This window comes from Anopheles moucheti, chromosome 2 (genome assembly GCF_943734755.1).
Source record: "Anopheles moucheti chromosome 2, idAnoMoucSN_F20_07, whole genome shotgun sequence".
NCBI classification, from domain to species: domain Eukaryota; kingdom Metazoa; phylum Arthropoda; class Insecta; order Diptera; family Culicidae; genus Anopheles; species Anopheles moucheti.
In genome coordinates, this window is record NC_069140.1 from 22,843,087 (window position 1) to 22,863,283 (window position 20,197).

Below are 20,197 nucleotides of genomic sequence, written 5' to 3' on the forward strand. Positions count from 1 at the left end.
GCATCCCCGACCTTAAACGTAACACACGCTACTTAAAATGGTTACAATGCCCAGACACGCACATAATCCACCTGCAGCGATGCTTCGACACTCTCGTTCTCATTCAGCTTCCACGTTGGCAGCCAGTCCGTTCGGCCCAACCAGAAATCACGGAAGGCGGTAGAAGATGGATTCACCCATGGTTTGTTACCATTAGCGTTGACTGCCGGTGGTGTATCGGGGAAGAACCCGTTCGTTCCGCCAACTGCTAGGTTCATGATGATGTAGAACTCCTGATCGAACGGTGCCATCTTACCACCGGTAACCCACGGATTGTGCGCATTGGGATCCCGTGTGTTGAAATCACCTAGCTCCCAAAAGTTACCATTCACCTGCATCACCTGCTCGTCGTCTACCGAGAATCGCATAAAGTCTGGCGTCCACTCCAGCTGGTAGCGATGGAAATCCTTATTGAAACCCTGCCCGGACGGTGAGTACTTGGCGGCGGTTGCCATTTCGTACCCGTTCAGCCCCGGATGCGGACCAAAGTGTAAGGTGGTACCGACGTGTTCCACGCCCAACTGATTGCCGTTAACGCTATAGTCGATATTGCCACGGCTTTCCATCAGGTCGATTTCACCCGAAGCGGGCCACGTACCGTACTGATTCAGCTTCGGCATCAGCCAAAGAGCCGGCCACAGCCAGTCACCGGTCGGTAGCTTCGCACGGATTTCCACCTTTCCGTACCGGAAGTTGAACGAGTGGATCGTCCGGATACGGGCGCTCTTGATCGGGTTCAGGTAATTCGTTGCACTGCCCTGTCGCTCACAGCCGTAGTCTGATGGATTTGTGCAACTATTGGGACGAAATAATGACAACGAGTGCAGTAAAGTTACACACCATAATGTGCCATTGAGTTGCATCCTACTTTACTTACAAATCGTACGGAGTACCTCCGTTAATGTTCAAAGTTCCACTCGAAAGAAACCCTTCGCCTGCCTCGTCTTCTAGCAGCGTTGGACGGATGAAGAAAATACCATCCTTCACGTAGGAATTGCGTCGACTGTTTAGGTAGTACTGGAACTCCCAGTTCTAGCGGAGCGGAACAGTACGAATCGTAAGAGAGAAGGCACCAGCATAAAGCGTTGCACAGCATTATACTTACACCACCTCCACTGAGCGTGTGCTCATGTTGCCACCTTTCCAAATCCAACCGCTCGAAGTTATCCTCAAAGATCAGATCTCCCGAACAGAAGGCACTTTGCTTCACGAACGAACCGCTCGCTGTAGTGACTGACGCCTGGTCGCATTCCAGCGGTGTCTTATCATCGGGTTGCTTTGGACGATCGTCATCATCCGAATCACCAGCGTACGCATCGATGCAAACGGCAATCAGTGCCGCCGACAGTCCCACTATGATGACCAACAGTGGTATCGTTCTTCGGCCGAAAAACGATCTCATCCTGTTGGAACGATTGTTTCCGCCCTATCCAATAATTAACTGCACAAATTGTGGGCCTTAACTGTCAACCAGAACAGCTCACTGACGAATGAAAACGCTCACCGGTAAGTGTTTCGCCTTTATATGGTGGTGGTTATTTTATGGGTGGTTGTTATTCCTACTGAGAGATCTGTAACCGACCTCCCGTAGGTTCATAATGCCGTACCGTCTACATACGATGTATGTAGATATGTTTGTCCTTCGGGTGATAGTGATACCAAATACTCAACGAGCAATTCGATTCCCAATAAACTCTATCTTATCGGGGTTTGTGCAGGTGATAAGTTTTTGGTACATCTACACGCGGTAGAAAAGCACTAGAGTAACATCTAGCAACCTGGTAGCACATTCGGGCTGTACACTTAATCCGACACTTATCCTCATCGTGTTCGGTACGCATACATTATCTATCTCATACGATTACAACGTGTGATGATCGATCATTGATCGCGATTGGCTTTAAAGTTAGCTTTCTTCCCACGGCGTTTCGCGGTCCCATTCAACAAACGCTGGACAACAATGCGGTGAAATGGGTTTGTGTGATGGCGCAATCGGTTCCACGTGCTGTGAAAACATCGTGTTATCTTTAGCGCCTATCTTAACCATCTCATAATCGTTTCGCGAACTTACGCGATGGAGGTTGCCACGAATGGTCGCGTGTCTTCGCAGGTTTAGGGTTCGAGTTGTGTTTTCAAAGGATTTTCACTCGTTTCGGATACTTAACGTGTTGAATAGAATTCGACAAGATTAATTATTTTCGGTCAACTTTATTACGCAACAAGAGATTCTGCAACGTCCTTGCTCTTGTGTAGACAAGGCGTTAACAATACTTTTCGTTTAACAACAACCGTGGCACACATCAACGGGTAATCGATGAGGGTGTTCGTAAGCGTTAATCATCCGATTTTAGCTTCCGAGTGCTTCCATTTAGCGTCGATTTTCCACCATTTTGTTTACGCTGCCGGTTCTCCGATTCGGTGTCCCGCGCTTCGGCTATTCCCGCACCGCCACCGGTTGGACTACCCGACAGGTCCTGTTTGCTGGAGGTGGCCGACTGACCTGCCGATTCCATGGCCGATTCGAGCGAATTCTGTACAGAAGCGGAGGAGCTCTTACGATGTCTTACCGGTTTTGTGTTGCCGTGACATTTGGCAACAAAGCGCAGTTCCGCCATTAGTTCCTCACGGAACGGTACCTAAGATATGTACGCGGCAATGTACGTAAATTAAGGGAGGATGTGGAAAGGACAAACAAGAAATGAATAGCTTCGAATAGGTTGGACGTAAGCATTAAACACATCGTAGATACAACATGTGTACGATAAGCTTCTTTATGAAGACGTCGATACATCTAGCGGAAAAAGTCGAAAGCTTTTGTTAGTTAGTATTGCTATCGGTGTGTCAAACATTAAACTAAAATTTGGGCAATTATTCAGCTTACCAGTAAAAGTTCGAGTCATAAGCAACCCAAATGACTCATGTGCAATATATTCAAGAAGCCAAACAATCGCAAATTGGTTAGTACGCGCCGGAGCTACACGGATTGCCATGCGATTAGGGAATCACAAACAGGATGTAGTAGTAGTAGTGGTAGTAGTTACCTTGTGCCGCCTAGCTCGGTGTGCAATGACGAAGAATAGCTCGCAGCAGCCAAACAAGCTGGCGAATGAGCAACCGACAAAGAGGACGAAAAACACGCCACCGACATTGTCCATGTCAAGCTCCTCGGCACCGTCGTCACTAGTGCTTTGCTGCGGAAAACCGGGGTTTTGAGGGAAGGAAAAGGGGTCCACAACAAGCATTTTTTTTAAAAAGGATGTAGTAAAGATAGAAGTTTAGAATGGCCGTGGATGGGCGTGAATGCGACCGTGTTGGGCGAAATGCAACAAAAAGGGTTCAGCGATTGTGGAGATGTTGAGGGGAAAATACAATCCAGCAGATTTCAAGAATGGACTGTACAAGTCCCAAACGTTCTTCAACTCGGTTGATATGGGAGGCATTCCTGTACGGGCCATAGGCAGGGTTTGGTCCAGCCGCTAAAGTGGTCAGTTAAAGAAGATCTTACACTAATGCTACTACTATTTCTACTTGTATCGCTACAACTACTGCTAGAGCTAGTAATACTACTTGCGTTATAATAATTACTTGTGTTTGTTCTCTTGGAACCAACGGAAAAGCTGGCGGGTTGAAAAAATACCAAAGTGTGCCAGGGAATAATAAGGGGAAACAGAAACATTGCTGGTGGTACGGACTTTGGCAAAGGTCGTTCGAGCTGTTGAGAAAGCCGACAATTATTGGAGAAAAGAAAACAAGTTCAAAGCGAACTGGGATTGGGACCACGCGCCCAGAACCCACCTTTAATTCGCGTGTACGACGGTGCACATCACAGAACATCTCGCAGAAGCTGACAAACAGTGCCGCGACACAGCCGACGATCAGCAGCACAAAAACACCACCAACGTTTGCCAGCTCGAGTGCGAGTGCACCGCCCTCCTCCATCGTATTCTGAGGCAGGACACGATCATACCAAGAAGAATTTAAGGTGATAACACTTAAGGAAACATACCACTACCGCCTAATCCCCCAACACCGTTGAATAGTTTCTAGCTGGAGAAAGACTAAAGGAATGCGAAACGAACTGGAGTTACTTACCGAACAGGCACCACCACCTCGCTTCTCCTTCCACCATTTACGCTTCAGTGAGGTCAGCACACCCTGTTCCTGTAGCCGCAGTACCGCTTCGCTGAGTGCACTACGGTACGGCGAATTCTTGCGCATCGCAATCCCATACCCCTTATCGTCGAGCAAACCACCGATCTGCGTGACGTCACACTCCCGCTCCACGATGTACTCGATCGAGGTGGACTCCATCAGGAAGGCATAGTTTTCCGTCTTGACACGCTGCAGTCCCTCCGGGTTGGACGAGGTTAGCAGATCCTGGTTGGCCATCATGAACTGGTACATCTTTGCGTACGTCCCATACTCTGCATCCTTGAAGAAGCTGATCGTGCTGCCGTCACGCTTCGCACCGTACTTCACCGCACCGCCGGCTGCTGCGAGATCCTCCGCATTGTTAATCGGGGAGACGACCTGCTCGATCGTCAGGAAAGCGGCCAAATTGGCGGTGTACGACGAAACCATGATCAGCGTAAAGAACCACCAGATGGAGGCGACGGCACGTGTAGCAGGGGCTCTGAAAGATAGAATTTCTTTAACAGTGCTGCCTGTTTAACCGTCCATCCACTTACTTGGGAGCAATTTCGGAACCCTGTTGCAACAGTGCACCGATCGTGAACCACATCGAGTTACTGAAGCTAAACTGATTCTCCAGCTCTTCGGGTTCTTCAATGCACGGGTATGGATTGTCCCATTCCTTGGGCGAGATACGTCCGAGCACGAACAGCGACATGGATACCATCATGTAGGCACCGCCCAGGTACAGCCACACCTGCTTCGAGAACGGGGACATGAAGGAGAACAAGGACGGTGGTTCTTTGGTCGGTTTACGAAACAGAATCGAGATGCCAAGGTTCATGAAGGGCATGGTGAAATCGACCGCACTTTCCCGATCGGATGTGATCGTCAGATCGGTGATGGCGAGATCAGCACGCTGCAAAAAAAGACACCGATTGTATCACACCAAACTGTATCGCATGTTGCTACGGCTGGAATCGAGATATTTACCCAATCGAGCAGCTCCTGCACCATGCCGTTCCACTTCTTTGTGTCGCGGTTGAGCGAACCGTACACACCATCCTCCTGCAGTATGAAGGTGTAATTAAACCCGAGCATAAGCGAAAGCTCATGGATGAGATCGATGCCGAATCCTTCAAAGCGCTCATTGCCGGTGAGTTTCACCGGCGAATCCTTCAGCATACCGTACGGTGGTGACTGAAAGCATGATCTACTTAATGCACTATTCATCATTCAACACTCAGGCTCAACTTACAATGGCCGTCAGTACTAGAAAGGTCCGATTCTGCAGTGTACCGTCGTCGAGCGCATGTGACGTTTGTTCCTTCTTCCGGGTGAAGTTGAGTCCTTCGGTAGAATTCCACACACCAACCTTCTCCAGTCCCGCCGGTCCGAGCTCGATAATGTCTAGCAGAAAATCGGACCGATGGCCCTGATGGTCGAACTTGATGCTCCGCGTTAGCCCGTGTATAGTGGAACTCTTCATGTAGTTAATGACACTGTATCCATTCTTCCACGTGGTAGGCTCGTCACATTTGAGCGCGATCGGTTCGAGCAAACGCGGTGGTTCGCTGCCAATCAGATGCTTCAGAGCCTCCGCAAATAACAGCACCGCATCGTACATCAGGGCCGTCTCTACGCGCATTTTTGCCGGATTTAGTCCGTCGTGCAGTTCGAGCGTTTTGGCGATTTGCGATGTATTCAGAAACTCCGCCACCTGTTTGATCTTGTCCTCCTCGGGATCGATCAATCGAACGCCGGTGATGTTCGTACCACTGTACTGGTACGGCTCGAGATCGATCGTGTGCAGATCGAGCGAAGTTATAATGATCTGATGGTGATCCGTCAGCAAACCCACCTGCTGGGCCTGCTTCAGCACCTCCGGCATGGAGTCGATCGAACACGCCAGAATGATGCGCTTATCGTCCGACAGCTTGACACGTCGCAGCACTGCACGGTAGTTTCCGTTCAGCCGTAGATCTAGCTGCCGTACCGTCACCGTGTAACCTTTCGGGTCGTACATTTTCAGCAGATCGGCGATCCCGGGCAACCACGGGCCGGATTCGTACAGAATGGTGAAATCTTTCCACTCGAACGCCACGATCAGGTCCAGGAATACGCGCCCCATTATGTGGGGATGTGGATGCAAGTTGAGCGTCGGAAGTTTGGTGTACGCGTCCCATCGTGTCTCGATGTGGGGCATCTCCTTCTCGTCGCACACACTCTGGACGTGCAGGGCAGATTTGGGAGAGGACGGTCCAAAGATTCCTGCCACTCCAGTCTGAAAACGAAAATGAAGCAAGAACGATTAGCGCGACGTTAGTTCATGATGAGACTTCTTGTCAAACTTGAATTTTCTGTTAGTAATAAGTCTTAGCAATTGAGGTAATTGAGCTCTTGAACGGACACCCCGATTAACGATCCAGTTTAAGAGTTGGAACGGGTGGTGAAGAACATTAAATCAAACACAAGGAGCTCACACAAGAGCTTCCGCGTTTTACGATCATGAATGATGTGCAAATTGAAGCGTCCATTTGGAATGAAGCCTTTCGGCCAATCACCAAGGATTTATTTGATTGTCTAGACCAAAACACAACAAACGGACCCCGCCGTCGATCGTTGTTTATGTTACACGGGTCTGCTTTTCTCGCTCTACGGTTACTTCGGTCCGTCGGATGGTTTACATTCGATTGGCATTAGATCATCACACAGATGGTCAATCATCGATCACTTTCAAATATTGATTAACTACCGGCGCTTGGTTCTACCCTTTCGTAAACAAACGATCTGTCTTTTGAAGTTCGATCAATGTGTTCTTACCTTCAACAAACGGCACAGCTTCTTGGACACATCGAACTGATCGCCATACTTAACCTGTACGGCTTGTGCCTCCAGTTGGTAGTTTGAGTACGATAGCTTCTCATTGTTGACCGCTTCTACGGCATACTGGAATGCGAGTTCAGCATCTTCCGTGGCACCATCAAAGAGGCCTCCTGCAGGAATGTTGTTCGATGTTAGAAGGGTTATTTTTCACGATCTTTTTTCTAATAAAAGAGATCTTTATGTAAATGTATCTTTGATCCGTTCAGTTGCTTTACATGCGTAGAACTTGTAGCTTAGCTAAATCTCCTTAAAGTAACTCAAAGTGAGGAAAATTTCGTGGAAATTTGAATGAAATCTGCCTTCAAATTGTTTAAATATATTTAATCCATAAGGGTCATATTTCACGTATGGGTTTACTTTGAAGAATAGAATCAACAATATTTTTACGATGATTCTTGTACTACAGGCAACCCGTCGGAATATTTGCACTGAAAACATTTCCGACACTTTGAGTTTTCTTTTTGATCCCGGCATTAATGATTTATGAACGAACGAATGTCCGTCCGCTCTCAGAGCGAGCAAAGCGTCATCACACGATATTTCACCTATTTTTGGGGCGGAATGTAGGTCGGTACGTTTGTGCGACTCTCCGTCTCCCGTAGAAAAATGAACGCACGATCGAGCACGATGTTTTGCATGTCTAGTGCTCTGCTAGCGATATTTAGACGAAATTCATTTCACCCTTACTTCATTAATGGCCGAAGAACGTGCGCTACACAGAGAATACGTTTTCTTGCACTACTCGCGAACATACCGATCTTAATATGCTCCACTGTTTCATCGAGATCACCATTATACGATTCCACCGGGATGCAAAGTAACAGGAACAACCAACCAACCGCACGGGGAGAAAACACAGTAGGCATAGTTTTCCAACCAAATGCACCAAAGAACACCATCCCAACGAGGGAGTTGATTGAAGATCACCAATATTCGTTTGCCCACAGGATTATATTTTTGATCACAAATTTGTTTTCCACGCGACAGATCTTCGATTGGTTATGTAATACCGTTCGTGGTGGCAGTTGATGCGTTGACTGCACTGGATCATACACATTTAATATTTTTCACAGCTATTTGCTTGCTAACACTTTGCTATCGAATGGGATGAAGACACAAAAAAACGATCACTACCAACACAATCACTCGCTGTTCCAATTGTTGTTGGCGACGTACAGAAACGTGCCAGTAACTTTACCGGAGGAGATTTTTCACCTCTAAAAACTTCACATCACATTTCACTATTCGTGCACGTGCAATGATGTGTCCCGGGAGTCACAGTTCGCATGAGAAATTGAATTCCATCCTGGGCCCAGATGTTTTGCGAAGATCAAGCGGAACTCTTCTGCACCTGTCCTTCACTGTCAGTTGTCTCCACGCGTTCTACCGACGCGAATAGTACATCCGTAGCGAAGAACGGCATGTGTTCGTATGAAGCGAGTATTCGTTGCACTACGAATGAGCTCCACCACGCACCACACACAATGCGCCATGCGACACCATGGGAAAAATGTTGTCCAATTTGTGCAAAGATGTGAATTTGTATAGAATTATTGCAAAATTTTTGATAGTACCCATGGAAGTATTCTAAAAGTTAAGAAAGTTTTAATGTTGGGGATAATTGCTGCCATGAATGTATTGCATTTTATTGGTTTAATTATTTTTGAACAAGAGATCGGTCGTATTGCTCGTACGATTGTTAACCAAAAACAATATTTGTAAGATATTAAAACTAATAATTGTATAGTAACAGTTTGCCAAAACATCGTACCCACTGTGTATGAATTAGTCTACATTTGAGCTAGTGTTTCACGCACACAGTACATCGCTCTGGGCAAACAGCGATTTTTCCTACCGGCTGTTTATATTTTTCCGTGTTTTATTTTCATCATTTTCTTCGCTTCCCAACGCTGCTCACACACACGGTCGCGAATGGGTGATGTATTTTTAACGACACGCTCTTTTCGTCTTTCTAATCCACAACGGGGACTTGCTTCCTTATCCTCATGGCTCCTTTCCTTGCCAGGGATGTAAGTAGTTCATTCCACCACTGGCTGGCGTTTAAAGGTGAAGGCAAACACCGTTGAAGGGTGGTGGTTGAAGATACAGGGTCACCTAGCACACAATATTGGATGTTGGTCTAATGTTAGTAAATTAGAACAAATCTATGGCAGCAGAATGTCAGTGGTGTGGAGATGCAGCTGTAGCTCATCTTATTGGTCAATTGGTTATGATGTCAGAAAGAGTCATCGTATGTACGTAGAACAAATTTTTGATAGTCTGGCTTAGCTAGATGTCTAATTCTGCAAGTGTTATTTAAATGAATAGATGAAATGGATGAATAGCACAGGTTTTATATCATTGCTTTACTTCTTTATTAGTCAATATTATTAAAGTCTTACCATCCAAGTTTCATGCTAAATGCAATAGAAAACCCCAGATTACAGAGCCCAAACGCGCACGTAATCAATCTGCAGCGACGAATCCTTGCCCCGGTTGTCGGTCATACGCCACGTCGGCAGCCAAGAGCTGCGTGCATTCCAGAAGTCACGGGCAGCAGTCGGAGACGTGTTTGACCACGGTTTACCACGGTTACCATTGGACGCTGGCGGAACGTCTGGGAAGTATCCGTTCGTACCACCGACAGCCAAGTTCATGATAATGTAGAACTCCTGATCGAACGGAGCCATTCGTGTTCCGTGAATCCAAGGGTTCTCTGTTCCTGGTGCAATGTTGCCAAAGTTTCCACGGCTCCAGAATCCGGTACCGGCATCGATCTGTCTGACGACTTGGTTATCAACCGAGAAACGGATATAATCGGGCGTCCAAGTGAGCTGATAGTTATGGAACCCTGTGTTCCAGCCCTGTCCTGCTGGAGAGTTTTTGTATGCCACGGTCGTATCCCATCCGTTAAGGGTGGGACTCGGTCCGAAGTGAAGCGTAGATCCGAATTGCTCCACACCGATATGAACTCCATCAGCGCCTCGATAGTCCAAGTTACCGCGCGACTCCAACAGATCGATCTCACCCGAGGCAGGCCACGTTCCATAGACCTGACGCTTCGGCAACAACCAAACAGCGGGCCAAAGCCAATCTCCGGTGGGCATACGAGCACGAACCTCCATCGTTCCGTACTTGAAGTTGAAAGAGTTCACCGTGCGGACACGAGCACTCTTGATAGGGTTGATCAAATTCGTCGGAGATCCGCTACGCTCACATCCCCAGTTCGTGGGATTTGTGCACTGATCGGCCGGTTCTCCACCGTGAATGTTCAAGGTTCCGCTGCTCAAGAACGCCTCGCCCGTATCATCCGCAAGAAGTGTCGGACGGATGTAGAAGATACCATTTTCACAGTAAGAGTTCGATCGATGGTTCATATACCACTGAAACTCCCAATTCTATGGAAAAGACAATACGGCACATGTTACAACGTACACAAGTTACATTGAACCGCTACTTACGCCTCCACCGCTGAGAGTATTTTCATGCTGCCATGTTTCAAAGTCTAGCGTATTGAAGTTATCCTCGAAGATAAGTTCCCCCGCACAGTACGGTCCAGCGCGAGCCCTACTACCACTAGCGGTTGTAACGGACACCGTACACTTTGGGCTTGGTTCACCCAACGACACTGCGGCAAGTCCGACCAACAGCAAGCCAACGAACGGAATGCTAACACCCTGCATGGCGGTACCAATATCGAGCCTCACCTCAAAGACTGAATAACATGTGAAACCTCAGCGTGGGACAGTTTTATAGACGCCGCAAGACTTACGCTAATCCTAGCGAATGTTCACGATAACGATCGTCACACGGCGAATCGATCTTATCGTGCGAACTTTGACTGTTTATTGCCCATCGCATGCCGAGGTCGTTTGGAAGCTTACCCCAAGCAAAGATTTGTGATGATTGACCGTGTGTTGCTTATCGGAGACCAAACGTGTTGTGGTTTTTGGGTTCGCTGGAGTGTTCTAGTTCAATCCATGATTCATTAAGAGCTTGAAAGGGATTGCAAAGCGTTACGATGTGATAAGTTCGATCAGGCCCCACATTTTTGTACGGGCACTTTTATATATTTATGGTAAATCATGAGACTATGAGAATACAAGTGGAGACTTCAGTGGAGAAAAAACATCGCTTAGCCGAGTTTATGATGAATGTCCAATGCACCATTGGCAGTAATTTATGTAATTTTACCAATTGAAATCCAACATCTATCACCCTTTTCAATAATCGTACGATATTAATACAGCCCAACCGCAGTTGCACAATTTGGGCGATAAAGTGCGGTCAAAACGGTGTCGTTGTACAAAATGACAACAATAGAGCTTTAGCATAGATGGATTTTTTTAGATCCACCGCAAGCTTATCATCCAGACTGCTATAAACCGATTCGCACCGCTTCATTTTCTCTTGCAAACTCTATCGAACTGCGGACACAGCGTTTTTCGGTGTGGGTCTTGAGATAATGTGCCTTTCTTCGATTTCACAACGAGCAGTGGGTTATCGTACCTTATCTCGAAAGGTGGCCGTCGATGGGTACCCGATATATTCCCGTAGTATAAACGCGTGTGGCCCCGAACGTCGTACCGCGTCCACCATCAATATGCCAAATATTGGACAATGCATTCGTTCTTATCAAAGGATTGGCGGGGACGATTGGAGAGATTATTTGAAATTAACGGAGGACTTTTGGCATCGTTTGCTGTGTGTGCATGAGGTCAGTAACTGATCGGGTTAATAGCGTATGCAATCCTGAGCTTGCACCTGAATTATTGGAACTAAAATTCTTTCAATACGGTTTGAATTTAAAACGGAAAACCTTTACACATTAATGGGGTACAGTTTTGGAGGAACAAATTTTACTGTTTGAATAATCATAACGCCCAAACGCGCACATGATCAATTTGCAGAGAAGACTGCTTGCCTCGGTTGTCGGTCATACGCCACGTCGGCAGCCAAGAGCTGCGTGCATTCCAGAAATCACGGGCAGCAGTCGGTGATGTGTTTGACCAAGGCTTACCACTGTTGCCATTGGTCGCTGGCGGAACGTCTGGGAAGTATCCGTTCGTACCACCGACAGCCAAGTTCATGATAATGTAGAACTCCTGATCGAACGGAGCCATTCGTGTTCCGTGAATCCAAGGGTTCTCTGTTCCCGGTGCAATGTTGCCAAAGTTTCCACGGCTCCAGAAACCGGTACCGGCATCAATCTGTCTGACGACTTGGTTGTCGACCGAGAAACGGATAAAATCGGGCGACCAAGTGAGCTGATAGTTGTGGAACCCTGTGTTCCAGCCCTGTCCTGTTGGAGAGTTTTTGTGTGCAACAGTCGTATCCCATCCGTTAAGGGTGGGACTCGGTCCGAAGTGAAGCGTAGATCCGAATTGCTCCGCACCGATATGAACTCCATCAGCGCCTCGATAGTCCAAGTTACCGCGAGACTCCAACAGATCGATCTCACCCGAGGCAGGCCACGTTCCATAGACCTGACGCTTTGGCAACAACCAAACAGCCGGCCAGAGCCAATCTCCGGTGGGCATACGAGCACGAACCTCCATCGTTCCGTACTTGAAGTTGAAAGAGTTCACCGTGCGGACACGAGCACTCTTGATAGGGTTGATCAAATTCGTCGGAGATCCGCTACGCTCACATCCCCAGTTCGTGGGATTTGTGCACTGATCGGCCGGTTCTCCACCGTGAATGTTCAAGGTTCCGCTGCTCAAGAACGCCTCGCCCATATCGTCCGCAAGTAACGTCGGACGGATGTAGAAGATACCATTTTCACAGTAAGAGTTGGACCGGTTATTTTGATACCACTGAAACTCCCAGTTCTACAAATGAAGCACAAAGCTCAGACAGTTAACGTGCGCAGATAATTTCAAGAAGCGAGCGTACTTACACCTCCGCCACTAAGAGTGTTCTCATGCTCCCATGTTTCAAAGTCAAGGAAATTAAAATTGTCTTCGAAAATAAGATCCCACGAACAGTATGGTCCGGGTTTGACTCCCGTACCACTAGCAGTTGTAACAGAAATTGCGCATTGTGGGTCCGGGTTCCCCAATGCCACGGCTAACAAAATACTAAACACAGCGCAACACAACTTCATGTTTCCAACGATATCTTTTAAAAACTCACGTAACGATATCTGTCTTCGTTCACGACTTTATACTGAGTTCCGTCTTTCCTCACAAACGAATGGAATTTATACGCCAATGATAGCTCCATAAATGCGTTTTATTGATCTTTTCTTGATATTGACACTGTGGTGTTTGATAAGTCTGTGAGAACCACCGGGAGTGTCCCAGGTACATCATTTTCAGCTATCTGGTGTTTATTCAATAACAAACAGATATTGGAGGTATATTTGCCTATTTAATCAATACGGTTTTTCGTAGAATGATGTCTTGCAATTCGGAGCTACTTCATAGCCTTCTTTTGCATGTGATTAACCACCACGTGTAGCGGAAAGAGGAGGTTTATCGCTGTCTCAAGAGAGTTTCGTTTTATCCAGCTGTATAATCTATCAGAAAGAAACTAAAATAAGAGAGCAATTTTATACTTGATTCACATTTAATCCTGTTCATTAGAAGACGTTTCATAAATAGCACTCAATCCACGTGATAAATCGATCAATTGATTTCGCGCGCATTTCGAACTTGATTACCGAGTATTCAGTGGGGCCTTATAAACCGAAACACTGACAAATGACAGTGCTTGCCCAGCCCAATAATTTCACAACAATAACAACCCGGCAGCATTCAAAGGAACGAACGAGTGTGCATGCTGGTGATCATTGCTGGATGTGTATCTGTTCTGTGCGGTTAATTACTACACTCGGGGCTATTCGTTTTGTAAAATGTATTCGGTGATAACTGGTAAGAGTGCAGTTTGACGCTTTTTTATCATCCTCAAACCCAACAGTCGCTGTACAAATGTTGTACCCATTGATAAGACGCCAATCTGTGTCGGCCCACATTTGATAATGATTTCAATGATGTCGAGACGAATTACGCAATAACATAATTTGTTTTATAGTTAGCGATTCTTGTGCTGCTGGAAAAGCTGCCGACACTAGCGGTCCTCATCTGGTGGAGTTGATTAAGCAGTCATTCAAAACCGACACCGTCAACTACCTGTTGATTGCGGATGATGAGCAATTGATAAAGGTATGGCAAAAGGTTCTTAACTTTGGATAATATGTAATGTTTCTATTCTTTTCTCTTCCCTTTTTAGCAATCGCTTACTTATGCTTGCGATGTGCTCAAGGTGCGCGCCGTTTTTACTACCGGTGGTACCGGATTTGCTCCTCGCGATGTTACACCGGAGGCGACACGTGCCATCATCACGAAGGAAGCACCACAGCTCACATTGGCCATGACTCTGTGCAGCATACAGAAAACAAAGTTTGGCGTGCTGTCAAGGGCTGTCTGTGGTGTACGGAACAAAACGCTGGTCGTTAACTTCCCGGGTAGCAAAAAGGCGGTGGGTGAATGTTTTCAAGCGATTGTGGACGTTTTACCGCACGTGTTGAATTTGCTAAACGAAGGCGAAATAGAACGAGTTCGCGAAACGCACCATAAAGTGCAAGCGGAAAGTGATGTACAGTGTACGGAGGAAGTGCCACACGTGTGTCCACATGCAACCGGAAAGGGTGGTGATGATCGTAATTCACCCTTCCCAATGATAAATGTAGACGATGCGATGAAGCAAATTGTCGCTTCCATACCGATTGTGCAGACGACACGAAAGCAACTGAGCCGTGTAAATATTCCACCATTTCGAGCATCCATCAAAGATGGCTATGCTTTAAAGTCAATCGGTGGTAAGGGTACGAAGAAGGTGATCGGCTATGTATCGGCAGGCGATGCGATCGTACAGACCAATTTCTCCATTGACGAATGCTTTAAAATCAATACCGGGGCACCGGTACCATTGCATGCCGATGCCGTCATACAGATTGAAGAAACCAAGCTTGTCTCGCGGGATCATGATTATGAAAAAATCGTCGACATTCTGGTCGAACCGACAGCGTCGCTCGACATTCGCTCGATCGGCAGTGATCTACGAATGTCGGAAGAAGTATTCCAATATCGATTCCCGATCGATGCATGTCAGCGAGCACTGCTAGCCGCAATGGGGGAGCGCGTGTCGGTGGCGAAGATCAAGGTGGCCATCCTATCGACTGGGGATGAACTCCTGCACCCGTACGATGCAGGTACCGCGGCCAATGCAAGCTCGTTGGAAGGAAAAATTTATGATTCCAACACCACCATGCTGGTGGCGCTCGTACGTCAATGCGGTTTCAACGAAGATCAGTGTGAAATTCAGCAACGTGTCGTGAAAGATGAGTAAGTTATTGGAATGACTATAGAATAGGTAGTTTATCCTTACTAATTTTCACATCATGTCTTCTTTTAGCTTCAAATCGCTGAAAACGGAAATTGAATCACTTACCGGTGCGGTACACATCATCATATGCACCGGTGGCGTGTCGATGGGAGACAAAGATTTCGTCAAACCGGTGCTAAAAGAGCTTAACTATGAGCTTATATTTGGTCGCGTCAATATGAAACCGGGCAAACCGAGCACGTACGCCAGCAGCAAAATGACTAAATTTTTTGGCCTTCCAGGAAATCCCGTTTCCGCATTCGTGACGTTCCATTTGTTTGCATTGCCAGCATTGCGACTGTATCTTGCTGCGATAAATGAGACCGCACCGAACGTGGCGAAATCAAGCCTGCCCATTATTACGGTGGAGGTACGTTATTGTTTTGAAGCTATAATTTGTTTTTAATGTTGAAAACTTTTATTACTCTTCCGTAGCTTATGGATACCAAATATGCGCTGGATCCAAGACCTGAGTATGCCCGAGCATCGATAGTATCACGGAATGGTAAACTGCTAGCAAGTATCACTGGTGGCCAAATTAGCAGCAGGCTAAAAAGCACTGTTGATGCTGATGTGCTTCTCGAACTTCCGGCCAGAACGGAAACCAAACCGTACATCACGGCAGGAACGCAGCTAAAAGCGCTCGTTCTTCGATCTGATTTCATCTCTCGATATGAGTAGAGAAAACGGTTCATTTCGATCTATAGTACTTCTAACAATTATCCCACAAAGCGCATTTAGTTGCTACACCACAAGCAACATGTTTCGATGGAGAAACAATTATCCTGTGTAATTAAGGAATATAAACTAAAAATTGTTTTGTTGAAGCATTCACAAAAAGAATGAAATCAATTCCTGATTCAATACCGAAAGGCGCAAAATTTAAACAAAGGGCAACGGGAAAAGCTCCGACACGGTTGACGTTTGCGTTTGACAGTTTCGCGTAAAGTTCCGACACACGTGTAGTGATGGCCCGTTCGCCCAGTACGTCATGGTAAACGTAAACAAACAACCACACGAAGGCCAATTTCATTACGTGTGGCGGTCCTAATTTGGTTAAAATGAACAATAATCGGCCGGTTTCCGTTTGGGCTGCGCTATCCCATTCGAATGCGAACTTTTAATGTGCTTTGTGAATGGAAAAATGATTAGTTCCTATTAACGCGTGGCAGCTACTTCGGATGGATAATCTTCGCCGGCAGTATCCATTCACAAAAGGGAATCATTCTGGCATTGTATAGTGTAGTTTGTTAGCAGCATCGTACCTAGCAAGGTTGTATCGTATACATATCAGTAATCATGAATCAAGAAATTCGGTTCCGACTTAAACACGTGATTATCGGTGCGTTCGTCATCGGGTTCCTATTTGTCTACACGCTAAGCTCAACTCGGGACTGTGAAAGTGAAGAGTCAAGGTCAAACGGTGTCGATAAATCATGGGCCTTGGGTCAAGGACGCGATGCCTTTCTGCCTAACCGAAATGGTCCCACGATCTATGCGGTGACACCGACCTACTCTCGACCGGTGCAGAAGGCCGAACTAACACGGTAGGTTGTCTGTTTGGAATGGAAGAACAAACGTGTCATTGCGATCTCTAACCTCCTCCTGCACGAATGTATGTTGCAGTAATATCGAACTGAACATCGGTTTGAGATTAACAAAATCTAATACATTTTTCGTATGTTTCGTTTCAGTCTCTCGCATGTCATTCGCTTGGTGCCAAACATATTCTGGGTTATAGTGGAAGATGCATCACAAACGTCGACACTGGTCACCAATGTGATAAGGCGGAGTGGTCTCCAAGATCGAAGCGTGCAACTATTTGCCAAAACACCTACAAATTTTAAGCTGCAAGGCAAAGATCCAAACTGGCTAAAGCCGCGTGGCGTCGAGCAGCGCAATGAAGCGTTAAAGTGGATACGGAAACATTTGAAGCACGATGCCATGGGAAATGGGGACACCGAGCAAAGGCATTCGATCGTATACTTTATGGATGACGATAATACTTACAGCACGGAACTATTTGATGAAATTTTCAAAATTGAAAGGGGCAAGGTATAGCAAAGATGGTCAATTATTTTGCCTGCTCGATTAGTTATTCCATTCGTTTGATATATTTTTTTTTGCAGGTTGGCGTATGGCCCGTTGGTTTGGTGGGTGGTTTGATGGTGGAAAAGCCAGTGCTAAACAGAGACGGACTGGTACTGGGATTTAACAGTGCCTGGAAACCGGAACGTCCGTTCCCGCTCGATATGGCAGGCTTCGCCATTAGCTCCGACCTACTGTTGGACAATCCGCAAGCACAGTTTAGCTACGAAGTCGAACGAGGCTATCAGGAGAGTGAAATATTGCGCCACCTAACGATCGCTCACGACATGCAACCGCTGGCCAACCAGTGCAAGGATGTGCTTGTGTGGCACACACGAACCGAAACTCCGAAGCTGGACGCGGAAAAGACGCTGCAAAAGGGTGGCAAAAAGTCGAACGACGGTATGGAAGTGTGAGGCACACGGTAAGACGGTAAGCATTTTATTGCCCAATGGCAAACTCTAACGGTGATGGTACTCGGGTATGCTAAGTTAGGAAAATATTAGTCTTTAATGGCAAGAATGTCAAAACCAGTGGACCACAATTATCATGTTTTGATGGTGCAGCGCAGCTACACATGATCCATTATCATCTAATTTATATCATTCATTGAGATTTTAAGCATTACGATATACTGTTTGGCCAAAGGCGCAGAGGACAGTGAAAATTATCGGTAGCTTGTATAGAATGCTAGTGAAATAAGCACCACAAATGGAGCACCACATTTTATAATAAGGAATAATAAGTTTTTCTTAAATAGCATGTGTAGCATATTCACGCTATGATGACAAGTCTGATATCACTATAGTTATATTTATTGAATATTAAAGCATGTTCATTAACTATTTGACTGCAAACATACAAATGAGTACGAATATTTATGTTGCTTTAAAAAACCAATCCCCGTTGCAGTACGTTAAATTAAAATATTTTTTTAATGCAAGCGAAAAAGCCAGGCGTTATTATGCGTTAAATTAAATCACAAAGCTTCCCGGGTTGCATATTGACGTTTCTGTTTATTCAATATGTCCGCTGGTTCGGGAAATGAATTATTAATTATGCCCTTACCGTTCCTTCCATAGCTACGGTTAAATGTATGCGAATATTGTACATGTTTCGTTTTTAATTCAATAATTATCTTCTTGCATATCCTTCCATAACTGATCACATTGTGCTTCCATTATCCATTTTTCTTATATTATCTGCAATTATTTGGTAATGGAATGTTTGAAAAGCGATATTTTTAAAGTACTGTCGAACATCCGTTACAATGACGAATTATACTGATTTTTCGTTGTTTCAAACGAGATCTCTGCCATCCCAAGCAATTACGCATATGGTTTGTTTCTACCGTAGACTTCTCTTTTGAGAATCGCTGAATACTTTTAGAAAATCGCTGTCATCAGTAAGTATGACGTGGACATGTGGAAACTGAGTCTATTTAGAGATAATCGTTTCATCGAATAATTCCAACCCTCCGAATGGGCCTTAAATCCAACTCAGGCCCATTAGGAACATAATTTTAAGGTCTAAAGGGGTCAGTCGATTGATAACGATACGAAAAATGTTGAACTAGAAGATCAAGGGCCTCTTGCAGTCCACTTATTCCGGTTGTACTCGGACGGCTAAGGACTCGGTAATAGATTATTTTAATATAATTCCTGTGGCGATGTTTTTACATCCGGGAAAAATGCCTGGGATACGAGTAAGCCAGTTCATGACTACCTACAGTAGGTGACCAAGAAACATATGTCCTTTACAATTCCTTTAAATTTGTAAGTTGTTTACAAGATTAATGGAACACAAACCTGATTTATTCAGTAAAAAAACAAGCAGTTCATTGATAATTACCCTGAACGCCTTTTAGAATGCAATTCGTCAGTCGAGTGTAAAGCAATGCGATTTAGTCTACCATGGCACGAAGCTTCCCTAACATCGCTAAACATTATTGTATCTTTTTCATCTTGTAGCTGAAGTCACGGCTTGGGACACATCTGGCAGCCCACATGAACAGGCAATATTGCCGAAAGTGTTGGTCACATCCCAGCTGACCAATAAATGGGGCAATAGTCACGCAGTCACCACTTCTTCGCCGGCCAATGCCAATACCACATGAAACGGATTCTACCAAGCTGCGTCATGCTTCTCTGGGTTTCTATCTTCCGCTGTTTGGCGAATTCATTTCAATGGTCAGCTACGAAGCTGTCGCTAAAGTTTTGCCCTGTTGGCGAAATTATTTCATTATCTGAACAGTAGCAGCAGGCGCCAAAGTTTGGCGATGATCACGAACGTGACGAACCACAACCATGTCACCAGCGGCTGCGTGGGGTGAAAAAGTCATTGTCTTAATTACATTTCTTCCGGATTGTGTTGTTGCGGAAGTTCCCCTTTTTGGGTGGAATAACTCATCGGTCGATACGCATTAACCGGATATATATGTTGCCACCCCCTGCTGGGGGAGATGATAGTAATCCCGAAGGAAGCTGTGAAAGTATTTGAAGAATGGCGTTCGACAGTGATTGGGCAGGAAATTTCTAATCACGCCTCACGCTCGATGGTGCGTGTAAAATAACATTTTAAAAATCGAAACCTAGCCTACGGGATGACAACGACGAGACAATGATAGTAGAATTTTTAATAATCTACGAATGACTCAAAAGAAAAT

General features: G+C 45.8%; 6 protein-coding genes across 8 annotated transcripts; 2 read left to right on the forward strand and 4 right to left on the reverse strand.

The window, feature by feature from the left end:
- Positions 1-41: 41 nt before the first annotated feature.
- On the reverse strand, positions 42-1,505 carry LOC128299196 (beta-1,3-glucan-binding protein-like). Its single transcript, XM_053035086.1, has 3 exons — positions 1,145-1,505; positions 917-1,071; positions 42-834 (listed from the first exon to the last, which is right to left on the reverse strand). Exons 1-3 carry the CDS (start codon positions 1,439-1,441, stop codon positions 42-44), a joined length of 1,245 nt encoding a protein of 414 aa, XP_052891046.1. The 5' UTR covers positions 1,442-1,505.
- LOC128299195 (molybdenum cofactor synthesis protein cinnamon) lies at positions 1,415-16,274 on the forward strand. Of its 2 annotated transcripts, none has more exons than XM_053035085.1 (5): positions 1,415-1,545; positions 14,092-14,222; positions 14,290-15,404; positions 15,475-15,814; positions 15,880-16,274. In XM_053035085.1, exons 1-5 carry the CDS (start codon positions 1,530-1,532, stop codon positions 16,123-16,125), a joined length of 1,848 nt encoding a protein of 615 aa, XP_052891045.1. In that variant the 5' UTR covers positions 1,415-1,529; the 3' UTR covers positions 16,126-16,274. The 2 variants fall into 2 exon arrangements, with proteins under 2 accessions (XP_052891045.1, XP_052891044.1); XM_053035084.1 differs by lacking the exon at positions 1,415-1,545 and adding an exon at positions 13,823-13,931.
- LOC128298688 (glutamate receptor ionotropic, kainate 2-like) lies at positions 2,232-7,955 on the reverse strand. The gene is made up of 9 exons (XM_053034459.1): positions 7,811-7,955; positions 6,994-7,166; positions 5,429-6,454; positions 5,164-5,370; positions 4,728-5,089; positions 4,132-4,672; positions 3,835-3,984; positions 3,081-3,230; positions 2,232-2,675 (listed from the first exon to the last, which is right to left on the reverse strand). The coding sequence occupies exons 1-9, from the start codon at positions 7,953-7,955 to the stop codon at positions 2,373-2,375; spliced, it is 3,057 nt and encodes a 1,018-aa protein (XP_052890419.1). The 3' UTR covers positions 2,232-2,372.
- LOC128299198 (beta-1,3-glucan-binding protein-like) lies at positions 9,498-10,739 on the reverse strand. The gene is made up of 2 exons (XM_053035089.1): positions 10,518-10,739; positions 9,498-10,454 (listed from the first exon to the last, which is right to left on the reverse strand). The coding sequence occupies exons 1-2, from the start codon at positions 10,737-10,739 to the stop codon at positions 9,498-9,500; spliced, it is 1,179 nt and encodes a 392-aa protein (XP_052891049.1).
- On the reverse strand, positions 11,894-16,061 carry LOC128299197 (beta-1,3-glucan-binding protein-like). 2 transcript variants are annotated; one of them, XM_053035088.1, is made up of 2 exons: positions 16,050-16,061; positions 11,894-12,161 (listed from the first exon to the last, which is right to left on the reverse strand). In XM_053035088.1, the coding sequence occupies exons 1-2, from the start codon at positions 16,059-16,061 to the stop codon at positions 11,931-11,933; spliced, it is 243 nt and encodes an 80-aa protein (XP_052891048.1). In that variant the 3' UTR covers positions 11,894-11,930. The 2 variants fall into 2 exon arrangements, with proteins under 2 accessions (XP_052891048.1, XP_052891047.1); XM_053035087.1 differs by lacking the exon at positions 16,050-16,061 and adding an exon at positions 12,956-13,182 and having other exon boundaries at positions 11,894-12,887.
- Positions 16,275-16,336: 62 nt separating the features above from the next.
- Positions 16,337-18,266, forward strand: LOC128299200 (galactosylgalactosylxylosylprotein 3-beta-glucuronosyltransferase I). The gene is made up of 3 exons (XM_053035090.1): positions 16,337-16,991; positions 17,139-17,499; positions 17,574-18,266. The coding sequence occupies exons 1-3, from the start codon at positions 16,744-16,746 to the stop codon at positions 17,946-17,948; spliced, it is 984 nt and encodes a 327-aa protein (XP_052891050.1). The 5' UTR covers positions 16,337-16,743; the 3' UTR covers positions 17,949-18,266.
- The last annotated feature ends 1,931 nt before the right edge of the window (positions 18,267-20,197 follow it).